The sequence below is a fragment of the Ovis canadensis genome, chromosome 13, assembly GCF_042477335.2.
Source record: "Ovis canadensis isolate MfBH-ARS-UI-01 breed Bighorn chromosome 13, ARS-UI_OviCan_v2, whole genome shotgun sequence".
Taxonomy (NCBI): Eukaryota; Metazoa; Chordata; class Mammalia; order Artiodactyla; family Bovidae; genus Ovis; species Ovis canadensis.
Genome location: NC_091257.1, coordinates 47768522 through 47795781, shown reverse-complemented (window position 1 = coordinate 47795781; position 27260 = coordinate 47768522). Strand labels below are relative to the sequence as shown.

At 41.9% G+C, this 27260-nt stretch overlaps 1 protein-coding gene across 8 annotated transcripts in view; it reads left to right on the top strand.

Moving 5' to 3' along the window:
• The window catches only part of NSUN6 (NOP2/Sun RNA methyltransferase 6), an 86344-nt gene that overhangs the window by 25333 nt on the left and 33751 nt on the right, over positions 1 to 27260 (top strand). For all 8 annotated transcript variants that reach the window (XM_069547622.1, XM_069547623.1, XM_069547621.1 and 5 more), the window contains 2 exons: positions 17907 to 17988; positions 23217 to 23336. In XM_069547622.1, the coding sequence (XP_069403723.1) occupies positions 17907 to 17988; positions 23217 to 23336 (202 nt within the window). The remainder of the gene's footprint in view (positions 1 to 17906; positions 17989 to 23216; positions 23337 to 27260) is intronic.

Genomic DNA, 27260 nt, shown 5'->3' with positions numbered 1-27260 from the left:
TAAAATCGAAATATAGTTGATTTACGGTGTTGTGTTCATTTCTACTATACAGCAAAGTGACTCAGATATACATATGTATATATTTTATATTCTTTTCCATTATGTTTATTACAGGATATTGAATGTAGTTCCCTGTGCTATACAGAAGGACCTTGCTGTTTATCCATCCTGTATATAAAACTTGTATCTCTTAATCCTAAACTCCCAGTCCACCTCTTCCCCCAACTCCCTCTTGGAAACCGCAGGTCTGTGAGTCTGTTTCTGTTTTGTAGGTAGGTTCATTTGTGTCTTTATTTTTGCTTAGTGTTTTCAGGCTGTTTCAGAAATTCTGTAGACAGCTCTGTTACTACAAAGTTGACAGCTAATGGAGACACGCTGAAAGCTGTGAATTTATTCACCTAGAAGAGAGCCACTTACCTGATTCCTGGGACAGTTTTTGATACTTTAGCAGTTTGAATTTATAGTTGATATTAATTCTTCTAAAGACATAGGCTCTTCCCTCCATCTAGAGGTGGCAGTACTTTCCAGATGACCAAGAACAAGTACATTCTTCATCCTGAAAGTGCTTCTGAATATGAAGATTATGCATATATCTGTGTGTTAATCTTTGGGTCTGTAACAGGGAGATGATAGTTTGACTGCTTCCTTTATTTTGCTATAGCTGGTACACATTTCATCTTATTTGACATGGTGGTTCCAGTAACTGGGTCCACAGACTTCTGAGTACTGTTCTCTTTGTTGGTAGGAGTAGAATGTAGCCATCTTTCAAGAAAATGTTGATTTTTAGAAAAAAATTTTAATTTTTTTTGGAGTATAAGAATATTTACAATGTTGCATTAGTTATAAATGTACAGAAATGTGATTTAGTTCATATATCTATTCTTTTGATTATTTTCCCATATAGATTATTGCAGAGTATTCAGTAGAGTTCCTTGTACTCTATAGTAGGTCCTTGTTGATTATCTGTTTTATATATAGTTCAGTTCAGTTCAGTTGCTCAGTCGTGTCCGACTCTTTGTGACCCCATGAACCGCAGCATGCCAGACCTCCCTGTCCAACACCAACTCCCGGAGTCCACCCAAACCCGTGTCCATTGAGTCAGTGATGCCATCTAACTATCTCATCCTCTGTCATCCCCTTCTCCTCCTGCCCTCAATCTTTCCCAGCATCAGGGTCTTTTCAAATGAGTCAGCACTTCACATCAAGTGGCCAGAGTATTGGAGTTTCAGCTTCAGCATCAGTCCTTCCAGTGAACACCCAGGACTGATCTTTAGGATGGACTGGTTGGATCTCCTTGTAGTCCAAGGGACTCTCAAGAGTCTTCTCCAACACCACAGTTCAGAAGCTTCAATTATTCAGCACTCAGCTTTCTTTATAGTCCAACTCTCACATCCATACATGACCACTGGAGAAACCATAGCCTTGACTAGACGGACCTCTGTTGACAAAGTAATGTCTCTGCTTTTTAATATGCTGTCTAGGTTGGTCATAACATTCCTTCCAAGGAGTAAGAGTCTTTTAATTTCATGGCTGCAGTCACCATCTGCAGTGATTTTGCAGCCCCCCAAAATAAAGTCAGCCACTGTTTCCCCATCTGCCGTGAAATGATGGGACTGGATGCCATGATCTTAGTTTTCTGAATGTTGAGCTTGAAGCCAACTTTTTCACTCTCCTCTTTCACTTTCATCAAGAGGCTTTTTAGTTCCTCTTCACTTTCTGCCATAAGGGTGGTGTCATCTGCATCTCTGAGGTTATTGTTGTTTGTCCCGGCAATCTTGATTCCAACTTGTTAATTCCAGCCTCCAAACTGTCCCTCCCTGTTGTCCTTCCCCCTGGTAACCATTTTTGTTCTCTAAGTCTGTAAGTCTGTTTCTGTTTTGTAAATATGTTCATTTGTATCATTTTTTTTTAGATTCTGCATGTAAGTGATACCATATGATATTTGTCTTTTGTCTGACTTGCTTAGTATGATAATTTCTAGGTTCATTCATGTTCTTGCGAGTAGCATTATTTCATTCCTTTTTAGTAATATTCCATTATACACACACACACACACACACACACACACACACTCACACCGCATCTTCTTTATCCATTTCTCTGTTGATGGACATTTAGGTGCTTCCATGTCTTGACTGTTCTGAACTGTGCTGCAGTAGACACCGGGGGTGCATGTATCTTTTCGAAATATGATTTTCCTCAGATTTTATGCCTAGGAGTGGGATTGCTGCATCACATGGTGGCTCTATTTTTAGTTTGTTTTTTCAAGAGTTTTTATTTTGTTTTGGGGTGTAGCTGATTAACAACGTTGTGATGGTTTCAGGAGAACAACAGAGGGACTCAGCCATACATACACATGTACCCATTCTCCCCCAGACCCCGCCTCCCATTCAGGCTGCCACTTAACACTGAGCAGAGTTCCTTGTGATACTCAGTATGTCCTTGTGGTTATCCATTTTAAATACGTACATGACCACCAATCTCCGTAACTATCCCTCCCCGCCCCAGCAACCGTAAGTTCATTTTCTAAGACTGTGAGTCTCTTTCAGTTTTGTAAGTTCGTTTGTATCATTTTTTTAAGATTCTACTTAAAAGACATGCATATGGTAATTCTTCTCTGTCCGACTTGTGGTTACCCATTTTAAATGTGTACCTGACCACCAATCTCCGTAACTATCCCTTCCTCCCCAGTAACCATAAGTTCATTTTCTAAGTCTGTGAGTCTCTTTCAGTTTTGTAAGTTCGTTTGTATCATTTTCTTTTAGATTCTACATAAAAGACGTGCATATGGTAATTCTTCTTCTCTGTCCGACTTACTTCACTCTGTATGACACTCACTATGTCCGTCCCTGTTGCTGCAAATGGCATTATTTCATTCTTTTTAATGGCTGAGTAACATTCCATTGTATATATGTGACACATTTTCTTTATCAGTTTATCTGTTGATGGACATTTAGGTTGCTTCCATGTCTTGGTTATTGTAAACAGTGCTGCAGTGAACATTATTGATATGTATCTTTTTGAAATATTATTTTCTTTGGATATATGCTCAGGACTGGGATCGCTTTATGTGGTGGCTCTATTTTTAGTTTTTTAAGGAACCTCCATACTGTTCTCCAAATTGCACCAACTTACATTCCCACCAACAGTGTAGGTAGGAGGGTTCCCTTTTTTCCGCACCCTCTACAGCATTTATTGTTTGTAGACTTTTTAAAAATGAACATTCTGACCTGTGTGAGGTGATAACTCATTGTAGTTTTGATTTGCTGTTCTCAAATAATTAATGATGTTGTACGTCTCCTCATGAGCTATTTGGCCATCTGTATGTCTTTGAAGAAGTGTCTGTTTAGATCTTCCCATTTTTTGATTGGGTTGTTTGATTTTTTTATATAGAACTGCATGAGATATTTGTATACTTTGGAGATGAGTTGCATCTTTTTCTCCTATTTTGTTGATTGCTTTTTTGTTTTGTTCATGGTTTCCTTTGCTGTGCAAAAACTTGCGAGTTTATTTAGGCCCCATTTGTTTATTTTTGTTTTATTTTCATTACTCTTGATGGTGGATTGAAAAAACTATTGCTGTGATTTATGTAAAACAGTATTCTGCCTATGTTTTTCTCCATAGAGTTTTGGAGTATCCAGCCTTACCTTTAGGTCTTTAATCTGTTTTGAGTTTATTTTTGTATATAGTGTTAAATATATTCTAATTTCATTCTTTTACATGTTGCTGTCCAGTTTTCTCAGAACCACTTATTGAAAAGACTGTCTTTTCTCCATTGTATATAGTCTTGCCTCCTTTGTCATAGATTAATTGGCCATAGGTGTTTGGATTTATTTCTGGGCTTTATGCCCTGTTCTATTGATCTGTAAGTTTGTCTTTGTGCTGGTACTAGACTGTTTTGATGACTTAGCTTTGTAGTATAGCTTGAAGCCAAGAAGCCAAGGTGTCTGATTCCTCTGGTTCTGTTTTTCTTTCTCAAGATTGCTTTGGCTATTTAGGGTCTTTTATGTTTTCTTCACAGATTTTAAAAATATATGTATTTATTTACTTACATATTTATTTGGCTCATTGGTCTTAGTTGTGGCGTTTGCGTTCTAGTTCCCTGACAAGGGATTGAACCTGGGCCCCCTACACTGGGAGCATGGAGTCTTAGCCACTGGACCATCAGGGAAGTCCCTGCATACAAATTCTAAAAATGTATTGTTCTAGTTCTTTGAAAATAGCCATTGGTAATTTGACAGGAATTGCATTGAATCTGTAAGATTGCCTTTGGTAATATAGTTATTTTGAAAATATGTTGAAAATATTTCCAACCCAAGAACATGGTATATCTTTCCGTTTGTCATCTTCGATTTCTTTCATCAGTGTCTTGTAGGTTTCAGAGTATAGGTCTTTTGCCTCCTTCAGTTCAGTTCAGTTCAGTCGCTCAGTTGTGTCCGACTCTCTGCGACCCCATGAATCACAGCACGCCAGGCCTCCCTGTCCAGCACCATCTCCCGGAGTTCACTCAGATTCAGGTCCATGGAGTCCGTGATGCTGTCCAGCCATCTCATCCTCGGTTGTCCCTTTCTCCTCCTGCCCCCAATCCCTCCCAGCATCAGAGTCTTTTCCAATGAGTCAACTCTTCGCATGAGGTGGCCAAAGTACTGGAGCTTCAGCTTTAGCATCATTTCTTCCAAAGAAATCCCAGGGTTGATCTCCTTCAGAATGGACTGGTTGGATCTCCTTGCAGTCCAAGGGACTCTCAAGAGTCTTCTCCCACACCACAGTTCAGAAGCATCAATTCTTCGGTGCTCAGCCTTCTTCACAGTCCAACTCTCACATCCATACATGACCGCAGGAAAAACCATAGCCTTGACTAGACAGACCTTTGTTGGCAAAGTAATGTCTCTGCTTTTGAATATACTGTCTAGGTTGGTCATAACTTTTCTTCCAAGGAGTAAGTGTCTTTTAATTTCATGGCTGCAGTCACCATCTGCAGTGATTTTGGAGCCCAAAACAATAAAGTCTGACACTGTTCCTACTGTTTCCCCATCTATTTCCCATGAAGTGATGGGACCGGATGCCATGATCTTCGTTTTCTGAATGTTGAGCTTTAAGCCAACTTTTTCACTCTCCTCTTTCACTTTCATCAAGAGGCTTTTTAGCTGCTCTTCACTTTCTGCCATAAGGGTGGTGTCATCTGCATCTCTGAGGTTATTGATATTTCTCCCGACAATCTTGATTCCAGCTTGTGCTTCCTCCAGCCCCGCGTTTCTCATGATGTACTCTGCATATAAGTTAAATAAGCAGGGTGACAATATGCAGCCTTGACATACCCCTTTTCCTATTTGGAACCAGTCTGTTGTTCCATGTCCAGTTCTAACTGTTGCTTCTTGACCTGCATACAGATTTCTAAAGAGGCAGGTCAGGTGGTCTGGTATTCCCATCTCTTTCAGAATTTTCCACAGTTTATTGTGATCCACAAAGTCAAAGGCTTTGGCATAGTCAATAAAGCAGAAATAGATGTTTTTCTGGGACTCTCTTGCTTTTTCCATGATCCAGCGGATGTTGGCAATTTGATCTCTGGTTCCTGTGCCTTTTCTAAAACCAGCTTGAACATCAGGAAGTTCACGGTTCACGTATTGCTGAAGCCTGGCTTGGAGAATTTTGAGCATTACTTCACTAGCATGTGAGATGAGTGCAATTGTGTGGTAGTTTGAGCATTCTTTTGCATTGCCTTTCTTTGGGATTGGAATGAAAACTAACCTTTTCCAGTCCTGTGGCCACCGCTGAGTTTTCCAAATTTGCTGGCATATTGAGTGCAGCACTTTCACAGCATCATCTTTCAGGATTTGAAACAGCTCAACTGGAATTCCATCACCTCCACTAGCTTTGTTCGTAGTGATGCTTTCTAAGGCCCACTTGACTTCACATTCCAAGATGTCTGGCTCTAGATTAGTGATCACATCATCATGATTATCTGGGTTGTGAAGATCTTTTTTGTACAATTCTTCCATGTATTCTTGCCACCTCTTCTTAATATCTTCTGCTTCTGTTAGGTCCAGGCCATTTCTGTCCTTTATCAAGCCCATCTTTGCATGAAATGTTCCCTTGGCATCTCTAATTTTCTTGAAGAGATCTCTAGTCTTTCCCATTCTGTTGTTTTCCTCTCTTTCTTGGCATTGATCGCTGAAGAAGGCTTTCTTATCTCTTCTTGCTATTCTTTTGAACTCTGCATTCAGATGCTTATATCTTTCCTTTTCTCCTTTGCTTTTCACCTCTCTTCTTTGCCTCCTTAGGTAAGTTTATTCCTCGGTAGTTTATTCTTTTTGATGCAGTGGTAAATGGGATCATTTCCTTCTCTTTATGATCTTTTGTTGTTAGTGTATAGGAATGTAAGAGATTTCTGTATATTTATTTGGTACCCTGTAACCTTACTGAATTCATTGATAAGCTCTAGTAGTTTTCTGGTAGCATCTTTAGGATTTTCTATGTATACTATTATGTCATCTGCAGTAATAGTTTTCTTTTCCAATCTGGATTCCTTTTATTTCTTTTTGTTCTCTGATTGCCATGGCTAGGACTTCGAAAACTGTGTTGAATAAAAATGATGAGTGTGGACATCCTTGTCTTGTTCCTAATCTTAGAGGAAATGCTTTCAGCTTTTCATCATTGAGAATGATGTTAGCTGTAGGTTTGTCACGTGTGGCCTTTGGTATGTTGAAGTATTTTTCCTCTATGCCTACTTTCTGAAGAGTTTTCATCATAAATGGGTGTTGAATTTTGTCAAAAACTTTTTCTGTGTCTACAGAGACAATCATGGTTTTTATTCAGTTTGTTAATGTTGTGTCACAGTTATTGATTTACAGATATTGAAACATCTTTGCATCCCTGGGATAAATCCCACTTGATCATGATGTACGATCCTTTTAATGTATTGTTGCATTTGGTTTGCTAGTATTTTGTTCAGGATTATTTTTAGCTATGTTTATCAGTGATGTTGGCTGTAATTTTCCTTTTTTGTGTGGAATCTTTGGATTTGGTATCAGGGTGACAGTGGCCTCCAAGAAGAAGTTTGGGAGGGTGCCTTCCTCTGTAATTTTTTGAAATAATTTCATAAGGATAGGTGTTAACTCTTTTGCAAATGTTTGATAAGATTCACCTATGTAACCTTTTGGTCCTGGTCTTTGTTTTTTGAAAGTGTTTCTTTTTTAAACTTTCGCCCGTGCTGGGTCTTCACTGCTGTGTGTGGGTTTCCTCTTGTTGCAGAGTGGGGCTTCTCTCTAGGTGCAGTGCACAGGTTTCCTGGTGCAGTGGCCTCTCTCTTCATGGGACCCAGGCTCTGGGTGCTCTGGCTTCAGCAGTTTGGACTTGCTGGCCCTAGGGTGTGTGGGCTTCAGTGGTTGTGGCCTGTGGGCCCTAGAGCATGCAGGCTTTAGTTGCTGTGGCTTGCACGCTCTCGAGCATGGACTCAGTATTTGTGGCAGATGGGCTTAGCTGCTCCGTGGCAGATCAGGGATTGAACCAGTGTCCTCTGCATTGGCGGGCGGATTCTCATCCATCGTGGCAGTAGGGAAGTCCCTCTGGGAGTGTTTTAATCACCATTTCAGTTTCGTTACTTGTGACTGGTCTCTTCATATTTTCTATTTCTTCCTGGTTCAGTTTTGGGCGAGTGTTCATTTCTAAGAATTTGTTCATTTCTTCCAGGTTGTCCATTTTATTGGCATATAGCTGTTTGTAGTAGTCTCTTGTGATACTTTGTATTTCAGTGGTGTCCATTGCAACTTCCCCTTTTTCATTTCTAATTTTATTGATCTGAGCTTTCTTCCTCTGTTTCTTGATAAATCGGGCTAAAGGTTTTTCAGTTTTGTTTATCTTTTCAGACATAAGTTTTTCTTTCAGTTTCATTGATCTTTTCTGCTGTTTTCTTCATTTCCATTTCATATATTTCTGCTCTGATCTTTATGATTTTCTCTGATTTCTTCAGTGATCCACTGGTGGTTTAGTAGTATATTGTTTAGCTGCCATGTGTTTGTGTTTGTTTTTTTTACAGTTTTTTTTCCTTGTAATTTAGTTCTAATCTCATAGTGTTATGGTTGGAAAAGATGCTTGGTATGATTTGAATTTTCTTACATTTTCCCAGGCTTGATATGTGGCCCAAGATGTGATACATCTTGGAGAGTGTTCATGTGCACTTGGGTGTATTCTGCTAGTTTCAGATAGAATTTGCTATGAACATAAATAAGTCCATCTGGTCTAATGTGTCAATTAAGGCCTGTTTTTTTCTTGTTTTCTGTGTGGATGATCTATCTATTGATGAAATCTGTGTTAAAGTCTACCAGTATTGTTGTGTTATTGTCAGTTTCTTCTTTTATGGCTGTTAGCATTTGCCTTAAATGTTGAGGTGCTCCTATGTTGGATGCGTGTATATTTATAATTGTTACATCTTCTTGGATTGATCCCTTGATCCCTTGTTACTTGTAATAATTTTTATTTTAAAGTCTATTTTGTCTGACATTAGTGTTGCTACTCCAGCTTTCTTTTGATTTCCAGTTTTGTGGAATACTTTTTTTTTTCCATCCCCTCACTTTCAGTCTGTATGAGTCCCTAAATCTGAAGTGGTTTTCTTGTAGACTGCATATATATAAATTTTGTTTTTGTATCCATTCACCCAGTCTGTGTATTTTGGTTGGAACATTTAATCCAGTTACATTTAAGATAATAATTGATATGTATATATTTTTACTTCCATTCTGCTAATTGTTTTGGATTTGTTTTTGTAGGTCTTTTTCTTTCCCTTCTTTTGTTCTCTTCTGTTGTGATTTGATGACCAAGTCTTTAGTGTGTGTTTTGATTGCTTTTTCTTTTTGCGTGTGTGTATCTGCAATAGAAAATTTTTGGTTTGTGGTTCCCATGAGGTTTTGATACAGCAGTTTATATATATTTACAAGATTGTTTTAAGTTGCTGGTCTCCTAATCTCCAGTGGATTGTCACTATCCTGCATTTTACTCTTCTCACAGTTGCTGGTTTTGACATTATATTTGTGTATGGATTATTTCCTACCTTTACTGTATATTTGCCTTTACTGGTGAGCTTTCCCATTCAGGATTTTCTTATTTCTAGGTTGGCCTTATCTTTTCCCTCCAGAGAAGTTCCTTTGGCACTTGTTGTAAAGCTGGTTTGGTGGTGCTGAATTCTCTTAGCTTTTGCTCATCTGTGAAGCTTTTGATTTCTCTGTCGAATCTGAATGAGAGCCTTGCTGAGTAGAGTATTCCTGTAGTAAGATTTTCCTTTCATTGCTTTAAGTGTATCGTGCAGAAGCCTTCTGACCTGCAGAGTTTCTGCTGAATAATCTGACAATCTTATGGGAAAACCCTTATTTTTTATTTGTTGCTTTTCCCTTGTTGATTTTAGTATTTTCTTTGTTTTTAATTTTTGTCAGTTTGATTAATACACATCTTGGCTTTTCCTCCTTGGATTTATCCAGTGTGGGACTCTGCACTTCCTGGACTTAGGTAAACTGTTTCCTTTCCCATGTTAGGGAATTTTCAGTTTTTATCTCTTCAAATATTTTCTCAGGCCCTTTCTCTCTTTTCTTTCTGAGACCCCTGTAATGTGAATGTTGGTGCTTTTTAATGTTGTCCCAGAAGTCTTTAGGCTGCCCACATTTCTTTTCAATCTTTTGTCTATATTCTGTTCCACAGCAGTGCTTCCCAGCATTCTGTCTTCCAGCTCATTTATCTATTCTTCCTCTTTTATTCTGCTGTTGATTCCTTCTAGTGTATTCTTCATTTCAGGTATTGTATTTCCAGTGCTGTTTGTTGTTCAAGTCTTCCAGGTGTTTATTAAACATTTCGTGTGTCTTTTTGCTCTGTGCCTCCATGCTTTTTTCAGATCTTGGATCATCTTTACTGTCATTTCTATGAATTCTTTTTCTGTCTCCTCTTCACTTAGCTGTTTTCCCAGTGTTTTATCTCATTCCTTCGTCTGGAACATATTTGTCTGCTGTATCATTTTATCTAACTTTCTGTTTTCTGTTTCACAGACTGCAGGATTGTAGTTCCTGTTTCTTCTGGTGTCTGCCCTTAGGTGGGTGCGGCTGGTCTAAGGGGCTTGTGTAGACTTCCTGGTGGGAGGGACTGGTGCCTGCCCACTGCTGGGTGGAACTGGGTCTTGTTCCTCTGGTGGGCAGGGCTTTTCAAGGGGTATGTGTTCAGGAAGACTTTGCAGTGTGGTGATGAGTGGGACTGTGTTTTTGCCCTGTTGGTTGTTTGGCCCGAGGCTTCCCAACACTAGATCCTGAGGGATATATTGGGTGGGACCGGGCCTTGGTGCCAGCAAATACTCCCCAGCACCCTTGCCACCAGTGTCCTTGTCCCCACAGTGAGCTACAGGTGCCCCTCGCCTCCCAGGAGACCCTCCAAGACCAGCAGGTAGGTCTGTCCCAGGCGCCTATGAGGTCACTCCTTTTCCAGCTGGGTCCCAGGGCGCATGAGACCTGTGTGTCCTCTGAGAATGGCATTTGTTTCCCCTAGTCCTATGACTTTCCTGTGATCAAGGCCTGCTGGCCTTCAAAGCCAAATGCTCTGGGGTCTCATCCCCCTGATGCCAGACCCCCAGACTGAGGAGCCTGACATGGGCTCAGAACTCTCACTCCTGTGGGAGAACCTCTGTGATACCATTATTTTCCAATTTCTGGGTCATCCACCTGGCAGGTACAGGGTTTGATTACATTATGAATGCATCCCTTCTGCAATCTTGTTGTGGCCTCTTCTTTGTCTTTGAAAGTTGAATATCTTTATTGGTGGGTTCTGGTTCTTGTTTGTGGATGTTTGTTCAGTATTCAGTTGTGATTTTGATGTTTTCGTGGGAGGAGGTGCGCGCAGGTCCTTCTGTTCCACCATCCTGTCAGGAAATCAAGAAGGTGTTGATTTTTAAACTCGGCTTTCTGTTAGGATTTCTTTGTCTGCCTATGTGAAAAAAAGCATGCTTCTACAATAAAGAAGCATTTATATACTGCTTATATTCTTTTTAAACTTTAGAACCAACTTCACTAATAGTATATTTGAACATTCAGTTAGTGAATTTTTCCCCGTTGGTTTCTTGAATGCCAGTTGGGTCAAATCATTCACAGGCTCAGATTGATTAATATACCAACAGATTGTTTATTCTATGAGGTCTTATATTTTGCATTATTATATGGAGTTACATTGTCCAGAAATAGTTTTAGAGGGAAAGACTAAAGTCATATATGAGCAGTAACTGGCTAAAATTATTCTTTGTCATGTTATTTTCAATTAAATACTGCACAGATGGATACTTTTTTGCTGGTAGGTGTGGTCAGGAGGAGATAGTCAAAGGGGACCCAGATCCTGAAGTACAGGTGGGACCTGATATAGGGTGGCAAGTGTATGTTAGTTTCAGTATTTTCCAGAGGACTGGAGTCCTATAGGTCAGAGTCATTTGAATTACAGAGGAATGATCATTCAGAGCATGCAGTACGGGTCCCGACTCTGGGGATTGGGGCAGGGTGTTGATCAAGGTAAGTGCCCAGTAGTCTCAACGAAGAACTGACTTTTGAATATGAGGCAGTGACGTTTCAGGTTTTTGTATTTTCTGCTAAGGGGAAGTGAAAGTAAAGTCGCTCAGTCATGTCCCACTCTTTGCGACCCCATGGACTGTACCCCACCAAGCTCCTCTGTCTATGGGATCTCCAGGCAAGAATACTGGAATGGGTTGCCATTTCCTTCTCCAGGGGATCTTCCCGACCCAGGGATTGAACCCAGGTCTCCCGCATTGCAGGCAGATGCTTCAACCTCTGAGCCACCAGGGAAGCCCCAAGGGGAAAGAACCATTTAATTTAAAAGTCGTTTGATTTAATCCTGATTGGAGCAAGGACGAGAGTCTTAACTCCGAGTGAAGGTGCAAATTTGGAGAAACCGAGTGTTAAACAGACTAGTGAGGGTAAAAGGCACAGGATGAAGAAGAAGAGGAGTTAACCTTTGTTGTCACACCGACTACAGTGACAGTCATAAATATCTCCTGAAATAATGTCACTCTTACAGGGCAGCATAAACTTACTCTGCTGTGGCATAAGAAGAAATACATAGGGAATTACCTGGCAGTCCAGTGGTTTGGATTCCATGCTTCCATTGCAGAGACCTGGGTTTGCTCCCTTGTCCAGGAATTAAGATCCCACGTGCCACTCAGTTCAGTCGCTCAGTCGTGTCCAACTCTTTGTGACCCCATGAACCGCAGCAGGCCAGGCCTCCATCACCAACTCGCGGAGTCCACCCAAACCCATGTCCATTGAGTCGGTGATGCCATCCAACCATCTTATCCTCTGTCGTCCCCTTCTCCTCCTGCCCTCAATCTTTCCCAGCATCAGGGTCTTTTCAAATGAGTCAGCTCTTTGGATCAGGTGGCCAAAGTATTGGAGTTTCAGCTTCAACATCAGTCCCTTCAATGAACACCCAGGATTATCTCCTTTAGGATGGACTGGTTGGATCTCCTTGCAGTCCAAGGGACTCTCAAGAGTCTTCTCCAATACCACAGTTCAAAAGCATCAATTCTTCGGCGCTCAGCTTTCTTTATAGTCCAACTCTTACATCCATACATGACCACTGGAAAAACCATAGCCTTTACTAGATGGACCTTTGTTGACAAAGTAATGTCTCTGCTTTTTAATATGCTGTCTAGGTTGGTCATAACTTTCCTTCCAAGAAGCAAGCGTCTTTTAATTTCATGCAATCACTGCAGTCACCATCTGCAGTGATTTTTGGAGCCCAGAAAAATAAAGTCAGCCACTGTTTCCACTGTTTCCCCATCTATTTCCCATGAAGTGATGGGACCGGATATCATGATCTTAGTTTTCTGAATGTTGAGCTTTAAACAATATTTTCACTCTCCTCTTTCATTTTCGTCAAGAGGCTCTTTAGTTCTTCTTCACGTTCTGCCATAAGGGTGGTGTCATCTGCATATCTGAGGTTATTAATATTTCTCCCAGCAATCTTGATTCCAGCTTGTGCTTCCTCCAGCCCCACGTTTCTCATGATGTCCTCTGCATATAAGTTAAATAAGCAGGGTGACAATATACAGCCTTGACGTACTCCTTTTCCTATTTGGAACCAGTCTGTTGTTCCATGTTCAGTTCTAACTGTTGATTCCTGACCTGTATACAGGTTTCTCAAGAGGTAGGTCAGGTGGTCCCATCTCTTTCAGAATTTTCCACAGTTTATTGTGATTCACACAGTCAGAGGCTTTGGCATAGTCAATAGAGCAGAAATAGATGTTTTTCTGGAACGCTCTTGCTTTTTCCATGATCCAGCAGATGTTGGCAATTTGATCTCTGGTTCCTCTGCCTTTTCTAAAACCAGCTTGAACATCAGGGAGTTCATGGTTCACGTATTGCTGAAGCCTGGCTTGGAGAATTTTGAGCATTACTTTACTGGCGTGTTAGACGAGTACAATTGTGTGGTAATTTGAGCATTCTTTTGCATTGCCTTTCTTTGGGATTGGAATGAAAACTGACCTTTTCCAGTCCTGTGGCCACTGCTGAGTTTTCCAAATTTGCTGGCATATTGAGTGCAGTACTTTCACAGCATCATCTTTCAGGATTTGAAACAGCTCAACTGGAATTCCATCACCTCCACTAGCTTTGTTTGTAGTGATGCTTCCTAAGGCCTACTTGACTTCACATTCCAGGATGTCTGGCCCTAGCTGAGTGTGAGTGATCACACCTTCGTGATTATCTGGGTCATGAAGATCTTTTTTGTACAGTTCTTCTGTGTATTCTTGCCACCTCTTCTTAATATCTTCTGCTTCTGTTAAGTCCATACCATTTCTGTCCTTTATTGTGCCTATCTTTGCATGAAATGTTCCCTTGGTATCTCTTATTTTCTTGAAGAGATATCTATTCTTTCCCATTCTGTTGTTTTCCTCTATTTCTTTGCACTGATTGCTGAGGAAGGCTTTCTTATCTCTCCTTGCTATTCTTTGGAACTCTGAATTCAAATGGTTATAGCTTTCCTTTTCTAATTTGATTTTCACTTCTCTCTTTTTATAGCTTTTTGTAAGGGCCTCCTCAGGGAGCCATTTTACACTTTTGCATTTGTTTTTCTTGGGGATGGTCTTGATCTCTGACTCCTGTACAATGTCACAAACCTTCATCCATAGTTCATCAGGCAGTCTATCAGATCTAGTCCCTTAAATCTATTTCTCACTTCCACTGTATAGTCATAAGGGATTTGATTTAGGTCATACCTTAATGGTCTAGTGGTTTTCCCCACTTTCTTCAATTTAAGTCTGAATTTGGCAATAAGGAGTTCATGATCTGAGCCACAGTCAGCTCCCGGTCTTGTTTTTGCTGACTGTATAGAGCTTCTCCATCTTTGGCTGCAAAGGATATAATCAGTCTGATTTCATTGTTGACCATCTGGTGATGTCCATGTGTAGAGTCTTCTCTTGTGTTGTTGGAAGAGGGTGTTTGCTATGACCAGTGTGTTCTCTTGGCAGAACTCTGTTAGCCTTTGCCCTGCTTCATTCTGTACTCCAAGGCCAAATTTGCCAGTTACTCCAGGTATTTATTGACTTCCTACTTTTGCCTTCCAGTCCCCTATAATGAAAAGGACATCTTTTTTGGGTGTCAGTTCTAAAAGGTCTTGTAGGTCTTCATAGAACCGTACAACTTCAGCTTCTTCATTGTTACTGGTTGGGGCATAGACTTGGATTACCGTGATATTGAATGGTTTACCTTAGAGACGAACAGAGATCATTCTGTCGTTTTTGAGATTGCATCCAAGTACTGCATTTCGGACTCTTTTCTTGACCATGATGGCTACTCCATTTCATCAAAGGGATTCCTGCCCACAGTAGTAGATGTAATGGTCATCTAGATAAATTCACCCATTCCAGTCCATCTTAGTTCGCTGATTCCTAGAATGTTGATGTTCACTCTTGCCATCTGTTTGACCACTTCCAATTTTCCTTGATTCATGGACCTAACATTTCAGGTTCCTATGCAGTATTGCTCTTTACAGCATCAAATCTTGCTTGTATCACCAGTCCCATCCACAACTGGGTGTTGTTTTTGCTTTGGCTCCATCCCGTCATTCTTTCTGGAGTTATTTCTCCACTGATCTCCAGTAGCATATTGGGCGCCTACTGACCTGGGGAGTTCATCTTTTAATGTCCTCTCTTTTTGCCTTTTCATACTGTTCATGGGGTTCTCGAGGCAAGAATACTGAAGTGGTTTGCCATTCCCTTTCCCGTAGGCCACATTCTCTCAGACCTCTCCACCATGAGCTGTCTGTCTTGGGGGGCCCCACATGGCATGGCTCAGTTTCATTGAGTTAGAGAAAGAAGGCTGTGGTTCGTGTGATCAGATTGGCTAGTTGTTCATGTGCCACTGGAGGTTGCCAAAAAAAAAAGTCCATAAAAATTTGATCTTTGTCCCAGGTTCCTGACAACTTGCTCCTAAAACCTGTGGAATCTCAGGAGTGATAAGAGTGTTTTTGTATCCCTTCCAGACAGCTGTGTCCCCATATAGAATGGGGGCTGTTTGCCAAAGCAGCTAAGTGTGTGATTAGAAGGCTGGCACTTACAGCGCCTTTGGAATATCTCTGGGGAAGAAAAAGGGACTGGAGATTGAACTAAGCACCAGTGACCAGTGGTTTAATTGGTCTAGCGTATGTAATGAAACTGGGCTTCCCAAGTTGCCCAGTGGTAAAGAATCGCCTGCCAATGCAGGAGACGTGGGTTCGATCCCTGGGTTGGGAAGATCCCCTGGAGAGGGAAAGGGCAACTCACTCCAGTTTTCTGGCCTGGGAAATCCCATGGACAGAGGAGCCTGGCGGGCTGCAGTACATGGAGCTGCGAAAGAGCTGGGCCTACTGAGCAACTACACAACAACAGTGTAATGAAATCTCCCTAAAAAGCAGTGAATGACAGCGCTTGGACAGTTTCCAGGTTGCTGAACACATCCAGGTGCTGAGAGGGTGGTGGTGCCTCCATGCCCCCTCCTGTAACTTGCCCTGCATCCCTTTTGTTCGGTTGTATCCTTCGTAATCAACTGGGAATCGTAAATACACTGTTCTCCCGAGTTCTGTGAGTCCTTCGGGTGAGCTGTCGACACCAAGGCGAGAGTCTGGTGACCTCCCTGTTCACAGCCAGATGGCAGCCTGGGCAGTGCAGTTGGCACCCGGCTCGGGTCCAGTCTTGTTGGACTGAACCTGTGGATTCTGACAATGACCCTGGGCAGTCTGTCAGAAGGGAACTGAATTGTAGGTTATCCACTTGGTGTCCAGAGAGATTGAGAGTTGCTGGGTGTGAGAAAGAACCCCACACATTTGTGGTCAGAAGTGTTGTGAGTAGAATTAGCCCACCTGCCTACAGCAAGGAGTGTCCACACCGTCTGTGTAGGTGCTTCTCTGCCCAGACCAGTTCATAAGCTCTGAGCTCGTCTACCTGCTGTGTCTATAGGCTCTGTCTTATTTTCCCCGCTGGACTCTCTTCTCTGCTTGTACCCTTGAACTCATTCAAATCCTGATTCTTTTTAAATTTTTTATTTAGTTTTGGCTGTGCTGGCTCTTTGTTTTTGCTGGATGGGCTTTTCTCTAGTTGCAGCGAGCACCGGCTACTCGCTAGTTGCAGTATGCAGGCTTCTCATTGCAGTGTCTTCTCTTGCTGCGGAGCACAGGCTCCAGGGCATGAGGGCTCAGGAGTTGTGGCATGTGGGCTCAGTAGCTGTGGCACGTGGGCTTAGTTGTCCCACGGCATGTGGGATCTTTTTGGATCAGGGATTGAACCTGGGTCCCCTGCATTGGCAGGCAGATTCTTTACCACTGAGCCACTGGAGAAGCCCCATGTCCTGATTCTTGTCTTTGTCTTTATGAACAGACTGTGCTTCCTTCTGTGGTCTCTACTCCTTGGAACAGCACGTCGATTCCCCCTTGTTCTCTCTCCCTCTGGTGTGGCCTGTGGACCTGGCCATGCTTGGCTTTTCACAAACGTGTACTCGTGTGCTCTGGAGAGACTCTGAGTCTTTCTGACTGTGGTATCTGTTTTGGTGGATCACTTTCCCCTGTGCTGTCCTGGTTCCTGGCCATTCCTTCTGTGGTCATTTCCACCGCCACTCACAGTAGGGACAGAGGTGGTAATGGTCAGCCCATGGATTGTGTCAGCACTGGGCAGTTACTCTCTAAAGAGTTGAGAAGGAATCAGGGAGGCACGTTTGTAATAGCTTACCACCAGCATGATTCTTACATAGATTTTTATTTTTCATACAAATACTGAGCATAGTGGCTGGCAAAATGAAGCTTTCACAAAGTGTTTATTGAATCGAAAGGGTAATAACAGTGGTCATAAATCTATTACCAAAGATGAGAATGCATCGGTGAGAAAAGACTCAGAGGGTCTTTGCTTTTTAGTCTATTCACATCTCTGAATGCAGTGGTACCTAATGTGTCTTTATCCTTTTTAGTGCTCCCAGTGGCCTTCTCTATTGTGGGTAAAAATCCAGAAATAATCCACAGGAATACTCTTAAGTATCTTGTGTTGAATAGAAAGAGGTTTTTAACAGGTGGAACATCTTCTTGCCAGAGTCTTTATTTTTTTTATTATTTTTTAAAATTTTTATTTTTACTTTATTTTACTTTACAATACTGTATTGGTTTTGCCATACATTGACATGAATCCATCTTCTATTTGAGATACCAGTTGAGGGTGTCCCTAGAAGTGGACTTTGTGTTGTTCAGTCGCTCAGTCATGTCTGACTCTTTGCGACCCCATGGACTGCAGCACGCCGGGTTTCCCTGTACTTCACCGTCTCCTGGAGCTTGCCCAAACCCATGTCCATTGAGTTGGTGATACCATTTGTATAGACGGTTTAATTTACACTGAGTAATATTAGATTTCCATTTTTCAGAGGCGTAGGCGTAAGAATGACAGAGCCGGTGTATCTCAGCCCTTCATTTGATAATGTACTGCCCAACTACTTATTTTTACAGGTAAGTGTTTGTAACAACAAATATTTAGTGACGTTGAAATATCCTTCAGTGAATTATTTGAAATCTAAGGATTTGTTTTGTTTCTGTTAACTTTTTTTTTTGCAGTGTATTCATATATTTTCTGATCTACCTTTGGTAGCAAGAAAAAGCTGAGATTTTCAACTACATTTTCTCCCTTCCTTTGCCCAACATTGTTTTAATAGCTTATTGTAATGATTGCTTTCCATCTCAGCATATTAATCCTTAAATAGTGCGTGCATTTGCTATACATATTAATGTTCCACGTGTGGCTGTGAGTGAGATTCAGATGGTTTACTGTTAGCAGATTTTGGTCAGATGCTTATCAATTGCTGTGATATAACAATTTGTTTTGCCTTATCCAGTTTAGGATGTACTTTCATATACACTAACTGATATGATTTGTCACAATCTACTGGTTAGGTGGCAGCATTTATCATTACTGTTATTATTATTTCCAATATAAGATGGAGAAAAGGAAAGATATTACAATATAAATGCAGAGTTCCAAAGAATAGCAAGGAGAGATAAGAAAGCCTTCCTCTGTGATCAGTGCAAACAAATAGAGGAAAACAATAGAATGGGAAAGACTAGAGATTTCTTCAAGAAAGTGAGAGATACCAAGGGGACATTTCATGCAAAGATAGGCACAATAAAGGACAGAAATGGTATGGACCTAACAGAAGCAGAAGATATTAAGAAAAGGTGGCAAGAATACACAGAAGAACTGTACAAAAAAGATCTTCATGACCCGGTTAATCACAATGGTGTGATCACTCATCTAGAGCCAGACATCCTGGAATGTGAAGTCAAGTGGGCCTTAGAAAGCATCACTACAAACAAAGCTAGAGGAGGTGATGGAATTCCAGTTGAACTATTTCAAATCCTAAAAGATGATGCTGTGAAAGTGCTGCACTCAATATGCCAGCAAATTTGGAAAACTCAGCAGTGGCCACAGGACTGGAAAAGGTCAGTTTTCATTCCAGTCCCAAAGAAAGGCAATCCCAAAGAATGTTCAATATACCGCACAATTGTATTCATCTCACATGCTAGTAAAGTAATGCTCAAAATTCTCCAAGGCAGGCTTCAACAATACGTGAACAGTGAACTTCCAGATGTTCAAGCTGGTTTTAGAAGAGGCAGAAGAACAGGAGATCAAATTGCCAACATCCGCTGGATCATGGAAAAAGCAAGAGAGTTCCAGAAAAACATCTATTTCTGCTTTCTTGACTATGCCAAAGCCTTTGAGTGTGTGGATCACAATAAACTGTGGATAATTCTGAAAGAGATGGGAATACCAGACCACCTGACCTGCCTCTTGAGAAACCTATATGGAGGTTAGGAAGCAACAGTTAGAACTGGACATGGAACAACAGACTGGTTCCAAAAAGGGAAAGGAGCACGTCAAGGATGTATATTGTCACCTGCTTATTTAACTTATGTGCTGAGTACCTCATGAGAAATGCTGGGCTGGATGAAGTACAAGCTAGAATTAAGACTGCTGGGAGAAATATCAATAACCTCAGATATGCAGGTGACACCACCCTTATGACAGAAAGTGAAGAAGAACCAAAGAGCCTCTTGATGAAAGTGAAAGTGGAGAGTGAAAAAGTTGGCTTAAAGCTCAACATTCAGAAAACGAAGATCATGGCATCTGGTCCCATCACTTCATGGCAAATAGATGGGGAAACAGTGACACGCTTTATTTTTTTGGGCTCCAAAATCACTCCAGATGGCAACTTCAGCCATGAAATTAAAAGACGCTTACTCCTTGGAAGAAGAGTTATGACCAACTTAGACAGCATATTAAAAAGCAGAGACATTACTTTGCCAACAGAGGTCCATCTAGTGAAAACTTTGGTTTTTCCAGTAGTCATTTATGGGTGTGAGAGTTGGAATCTAAAGAAAACTGAGCACTGAAGAATTGATGCTTTTGAACTGTGGTGTTGGAGACGACTCTTGAGAGTCCCTTGGACTGCAAGGAGATCCAACCAGTCCATCCTAAAGGAGATCAGTCCTGGGTGTTCACTGGAAGGACTGATGTGGAAGCTGAAACTCTAGTCCTTTGGCCACCTCATGTGGAGAGCTGACTCATTTGTAAAGACCCTGATGCTGGGAAAGATTGAGGGCAGGAGGAGAAGGGGACAACAGAGGATGAGGTGGTTGGATGGCATCACTGACGCAGTGGACATGAGTTTGGGTAAACCCTGGGAGTTGTTAATGAACAGGGAGGCCTGGTGTGCTGCAGTCCATGGTGTAGCAAAGAGTCGGATGACTGAACTACTGAACTGAACTGAAAGAAGTCAAGTAGAAACAGAAACATTTTATGGATTTGCATGTACCTCTGTCAGTTAGATAAATGAAAATGGTTCCTGAAAAGTTTAAGATGGCCACAAACTTAAGGCAGTGGTATTTGTAACACATAGAACAAGTCATTTAGTAGTGTGTCAGATTTTGGCTTTTTTCTTACACTTGTACTTAAAATGTGAGTGCTCTCTTGTTTGAAATAATTTTTACTAAAACCTAAAATAAGAAGAAACTACACAAGGCCTAAAATGCTATTGAGATGACCACGATTTTAAGACCTTTCAGTGAAAAAGCAAAAATTGCTGGAGGTTAAATGGAGAAGGCAGTAAAGAAAGAATAACTTCGTGCCTGCTTTTATCTCCCCACTGCCTTCCAGCGCCTTTACCCTATTTTTTCTTTTAACAATTAAATTATTTTTATTTTTTGCTGTGTTGGGTTTTCTTTGCTGTGTGGGCTTTTCTCTGGTTGTGGTGTGTGGGCTTCTCATTGTGGTGGCATCTCTTGTTGTGGGGCACAGGCTCCAGGCGCACAGGCTTCAGGAGTTCTTGCACATGTGCTTAGTGTCTGTGGAAACATGGAATCTTCCCAGACCAGGGAGTGAACCCGTGTCCCCTGGATTGGCAGTGGATTCCTATCCACTGTGCCACCAGGGAAGTCCTCAGAGCCTTTAAATACCATCGTGTTAACAAGGAATTTATTTCAAACCATAGTCTGTATAGACCAGTTTCTATGTAGCTCTATTTTTTAAAAGCTAAAAAATGTTCAGGTGTTGCTGAAAGTCACAGATGTCAATCCGTTCATCAGAAATCGCATCGTCCGAACTCCTTTGCTCCTGATGTTTCTTTCAGATCACAACAAAAGTAAAACATAAAAGGTTTCCCTAGACCCAGATGTCAAATGTTCCTTGGGATCTATCTCATCAAACAGGCAGCGGACAAATTTATTTGGTTTCTTTCCTATCCATTGATTCAATATTAAAAAAAATTACTTCCCAAGTGGTGTCCTGTGAAGTAACATGCTTGAAATGTAAACACTGATCTTTCTGTTCAGGTCTTTATATTTTGTGAGCAGCAGGTTCACTCCTGGTGTCTGACATCATTGCTTCAGCCCATCCAATAGAATTCTTTGTTGGGAACAAGATTGACAAAATGAGCAAGGTGATTGGACATGGCATAAAAAACTGAAATTGCAGCTATATCCCAGGTATCTTCTTGGTTGAGGCTGTGCACCTGGAGCTTTTTGAAACGGTCATCTCTTATGTCATCAGCTTGGGAAATAGTGAGCACCCATCCCAGCATTGCCTTTTCCTGGGCAGGGAGGTCAGACTTTCTCTAGTTAATGCAGACCTGGTCAGAGAGCACTGGATTCTTCGAGAAGACCCTTTACTGGGCACTGTGGACGACCACGCTGTGTGTATCCGTTGGCTAGGCTGATCACCCAAGTGATGAGCTCTCTGTCAGCTTTGCTGAGCTGGTCTGTTTCCTTGTTGCAGGTGGCACTGTAATAAGCAAAAAGGCTCTGAATTTCAGTGGCTGGGGAAACAGCACTTAAAATACGTTTGGTAAGTCCTGTCGTCAGCCGCACGCACTGAGGCTGCAGAGCACTGAAGTGCGTTGGACTTAGTGCTCGGTATACGCCCGTCTGTGCATAGAGAGAAGGGGAGCTTGCTTGTCTGTGTCTCCTTCTTTATCCTTGGTTTTCTCTTTTGAAGGGGTGATCTTGGATTCACTTGAGCAGTGTAACCCTCTCAAGTTTCTGAGTACCTATGAGTCGATGCGTTTCAGCGTGAGAATGAATGGAAACCTTTGAACTTAAAAAATAGCACCCATGCTGGATTTCCCTGGTGGTCCAGTGGTTATGCTCACAGTGTAGACGGTACAGGTCCAATCCCTGGATGCCTCATGGTGTGGCCTAAAACACTAAAAAATTGAATAAATAAAAAATAGCCCTATGCTTCTTAACCTCTTATTTTTTTTTCCTGCCAAGCAATTTTAAAAATAAATGATTATGTAATGTTATTCTATCATACTGAAGGCTGACCTGTTATCCTCCAGTCTTTATATAATGAATACTAATAATGTGTTAATAATTTAATAAAAATTTATACCTATAGATGGAGATACTTTTGGCTTGTGTAATCTTTCATAATATATTTCTGAGTGCTAACCAGAAATAGCTAAAATGTTTTCACTTTCTGTTGCTGAAGTGTGGTCGTGGTGGGGAGATAGGAACCCAGATATGCCTTTAAGAGACATCAGCGGCATAAAACGAAGATTCTTAGGTCGGAATTAGCAACGCACCTCATATGGCAAGGTTTTGTACATTTTCTGGGTAAAAAGATACAAAGCTTTTTCACATTTATAAGACATCTCTTGCCTCCAAAATGTTGAGAACCACTGAATTGAAAAAGGACAGTGTGCATTTTTTGGTGAATTGGTTGCGGAAATGCGTCATGCATGTGTGTGTGTGTGTGTGTGTGTGTGTATAGATGCCTTGTGAGATCACAAGATACTCTGGGAAGTTAAGAATTTTCTGACACTGGTATATTTACAAAAAACATACTCTTGGCCGAGGATGTTGTACTGGGTTACCTCCGGTAGTCTCTTCTTAAAAAATTATTTATTTTTTCATGGCTGCTCTGGCTCTTTGTTACTGAGCACGAGCTTTATCTCATTGTGGTGCGGGGGCTACTCTCTGGTTGTGGTGTGCGGGTTTAGTTGCTCTACGGCAAGTGGGATCTGCCTGGACCAGGGATCGAACCTATGTCCTCAGCATTGGCAGGCGGATCCTTACGCACTAGACCACCATGGAAGTCCCTCCAGGAATCTCTACTTTCTCTGTTTCTGAAATTTAAAGTGATCTAGAGTCACTGGCAGCTGATCATTTTATTTTTTCCCTTATAGAATTTGCCATCTGCTGTAGTAAGTCATGTTCTGGATCCTCAGCCTGGAGAGAAGGTTCTAGATTTGTGTGCAGCACCCGGAGGCAAAACGACACACATTGCAGCACTGATGCGTGATCAGGTGAGGCCTTCTGCGTGCAGAACGGCTCACGGTGTCACCTGAGGCATTGTCACAAAAGAAGGTCTGTCCTCAGTAACTGTAGCTCAGACTTTACTGTTTCCTTCATATGCATATTTGCTGTGTGGCTTTGTAACCACTCTGTGCTTCAGCTGAGATTCTTCAGCTCAAGAAATGTATGCAAGTTGACGTTACCTCTCCTCTTTGTTTCAAAATCCATAAAACCAGATGGTTCCTAAAATATACGTGCTAGTAGCTTCCGTTACAATAGCTTTATTTCTTTAAAAAATTATTTTATATTGGAGTACAGCTGATTAATAATGGTGTGATAGTTTTAGGTGGATAGCAAAGGAATCTAAAATGAGGCAATGGTACGAGGAGGGAGGTGGGAGGGGGGTTCAGAATGGGGAACACATGTATACCCGTGGCAGGTTCATGTTGATGTATAGCAAAACCAATACAATATTGTAAAGTAAAAATAAATAAGTAAATAAGCTGAAGCTTTAAGAACATTAAAAAAAATAAAATGAGGCAATGAAATTACAGCTTTCTTGATCAAGAGTCAGATTTTCATTGATTGCTGGACTGATTTTAAAAAATACTTATCCTTACAATGAGTACTGGGGTACACCAATAAAGCACAGTGACCAAAATGTCCTTCTTCATGGAGCTTACATTCCAGTAAAGGGACACAGATAACAAATGAGTAGAAGATAAGGCATGTGTAATTGTGGTAAGGGCTGTGGTAAAACACAAAGGGAGGCTTCTGGGGCTTGGGAATATGGCAAGAAGGGAGAGTGAGTTTGCAGTTTCACGTGGATAGCAAGGGAGAGCTGCCCTGGGAAGGTGGTATTTGGGAAAGATCTACAGGTGGGAAGGATGTTCCAGTGAGAGGAAATGATAAGGGTGAATGCGCTGAGGCTGGAGACTGTCTTGACTTCTGGGGGGAACCTTAAGTAGTTTTGCTGTGTGGACTAAGTGACGAGGGAGAGAATCAGAGAGATGGGGTCAGGCCCGAGGCATTTTGGCGGAGGAGCTTTGCGAGGGTCTGAGGGGACTTCACACCTGCTCCAGAGATGGGAGATTGCTTCTTACGTTGGCCGAGGCCTCAGACAGGCTGTAAGAGGGCGGAATAGATGCAGAGAGACCACTTAGGAGACAGTAAGTGAGGGGACATCACAGAGCGGGTGAGAAGTTGGGCAGATTCTGGCTATGTTTTCAAGCTGGAGCTGTTAGGAGTTGTTGATGGGTTGGACATGGGTTGTGAAATGAGAGAGTGACTGAGGGTGACTCCTTAGGGTTTTGGCCAGAGAACTTTGAGAGGCAGAGCTGCTGGATTGGGAGGACTCTGAGAGGAGTGCATTTGGCAGGGAAAAATCAGCCACGTTGTTGTTCAGTCACTCAGTCGTGTCCACCTCTTTGCGACCCCATGGACTGCCGCACACCAGGCTTCCCTGTCCTTCACTGTCTCCTGGAGTTTGCTCAAATTCCGTTAGTGATGCCATGCAATCATCTCATCCTCTGTCGTCCCCTTCTCCTCCTGCCTTCAGTCTTTCCCAGCATCAGGGTCTTTCCCAGTGAATTGGCTCTTCATATCAGGTGGCCTTCAGCTTCAGCATCAGCATCGTTTAAAAGCAGCTACACAGACTGGGTGGCTTACGGCTTACTCCTGAGTCCATTCTGGAGTCTGTGTAATCCAGTCGATCCCAGCCTGCCTGGCTCTAGCACTGGGTCAGTGATGGGTTAGCCAGAGGTTCTGATGGCCTTGATGGGCTCGCTTACTTGGGCTGGATGGCATTGTCTCAGCTGAGGCCACTGGAGTGTCTTGCTTCTGGCCCCTGCGTCTCTCAGCTTCCCGTGCTCGCCCAGCAGAGGGCAGTAGTGATGGTCAGCAGTGGCAGAGGACAACGCAGAACAAGGATGCTGCTGGAGCGCTTTTCGCATCTCTGCCTACATCACCTCTGCTGTCATCCTATTGGCCAGTGGAAACTACGTGGCTGAGACCAGCTGGGACCAGCTGAGTGTTGCAAGGTCAACAGCAGAGGGTGAGACTATGTGAAGACTTGAAAAATTGGGGCTGTTTAGGCAACATCCCAGGAACCTGAATAGAAATAATTGAGTCGGAACTGAATCCCAGATTTCATTACTGCTTTTGATTTGTTGTCATTGTTGATTTGTTTAATATAGTTAACCAGACTTTGTGTAAGTGTAGCCTCCTGTCTCGTACTTCTCTAAAAGCAACCTTCAGCCAGTGCACTTTCACCTTCACTGTAGTTACACTGGAACCTTATTCTGGTGGTTTTGGCCTACTTTTCCAGTTCCACTTACTTGAAATGGTTTTCCTTTCCATCATGGTATGTATTGGAACTGTGCCAACTGCTCAGCCTGGTGTCACCTCCAGGAGCATGATGAGCAAATCTTCAGTACTGTATAGTCTAATGCAGTCAGTGCATACGTCACGCAAGAAGGGAAAAAAAGCAAAATACATCGAAGAGTTTGTGTCACTATCTCTGCAGAATCATTTCACAGAGTGTTTTAAAATACCACGTGAATATCACAGTTCAGTTCAGTTGCTCAGTCATGTCCGACTCTTTGCGACCTCATTGACCACAGCTCACCAGGCTTCCCTGTCCATCACCAACTCCCAGAGCTTGCTCAAACCCATGTCCGTTGAGTCAGCGACACCATCCAACCATCTCATCCTCTGTCATCCTCTCCTCCTGCCTTCAATCTTTCCCAGCATCAGGGTCTTTTCAAATAAGCCAGTTCTTGGCATCAGGTGGCCAAAGTATTGGAGCTTCAGTTTCAGCATCAGTCCTTCCAATGAATATTCGGGACCGTTGCATCTCCTTGCAGGCCAAGGGACTCTCAAGAGTCTTCTGCAACACCGCAGGTCAAAAGCATCAATTCTTCAGTGCTCGGCCTTCTTTGTGGTCCAACTCATCACATACATTTCTTCTGGAAAAACCATAGCTTTGACTATGAGTATCACAGCCTGTTCAGAAAACTGTAGCCTCTTCTCTTTAATGACTTTTTTTTTTTAAGATTTTTTTTTATAGGGACCATTTTTAAAGTATTAAATTTGTTGCAGTATTATTTCTGTTTTTCATGTTTTCTTTTTTTGGCTGTGCCACTGCATGTGTGATCTTAGCTCCCCAGGTGGGGATCAAACCCACCCCCCCCGCCTTGAAACATGAAGTCTTAACCACTGGACTGCCAGGGAAGTCCCTATTGACTTTGACTTAAAGTGTTTCCATGTAAAATTATTTTTGACCTATTTTTTATAGTTCAGAACATTTTGCTGTGATACAGGCTTATATTTTTCTGTCTTTAGTTGTCAGAATTCACATGAGTTTTGTTATGTGTACATAGCTCAGAAAGTACTGGGATGAAGGCTGATTTTACAAGTAACATTCGTTTGCATCTCAGAGTTCTAGAAGGCAAATGTCTCAGAAAAACATGCTCTTCCAGAGGTGAGCAGGGCACATCAAATTGGTGATATTTTAATATTTATCTCAAATGGATATTTTAAAGTTTCTTCGTGTGATAAGTCGCTTCAGTTGTGTCTGAGTCTGTGACCCCGTGGGCTGTAGCCCACCAGGCTCCTCAGGCAAGAACGCTGTAGTGGGTTGCCATGTTCTCTTCCAGGGGATCTTCCAGACCCAGGGATTGAACCCATGTCTCCTACATCTATCTCCTGCATTGGCAGGCAGGTTCTTTACCACCAGCACCACCTGGGAGAAGATTGCTAACACTGCTGTTCAGTTTTGAGTTCTGTGGAGTAAAAGTAGATGGCATTATAAGAAAATTATCTGGCAAGATTGTGTTCTTTAAAAGGAAACGCTTAATAGGTAGTCGATGTAAAGTTAGTATACATTTGGATGATGAATTCACCTTTAAAACTGGGGGAAACAGGAAAGTGGGGAA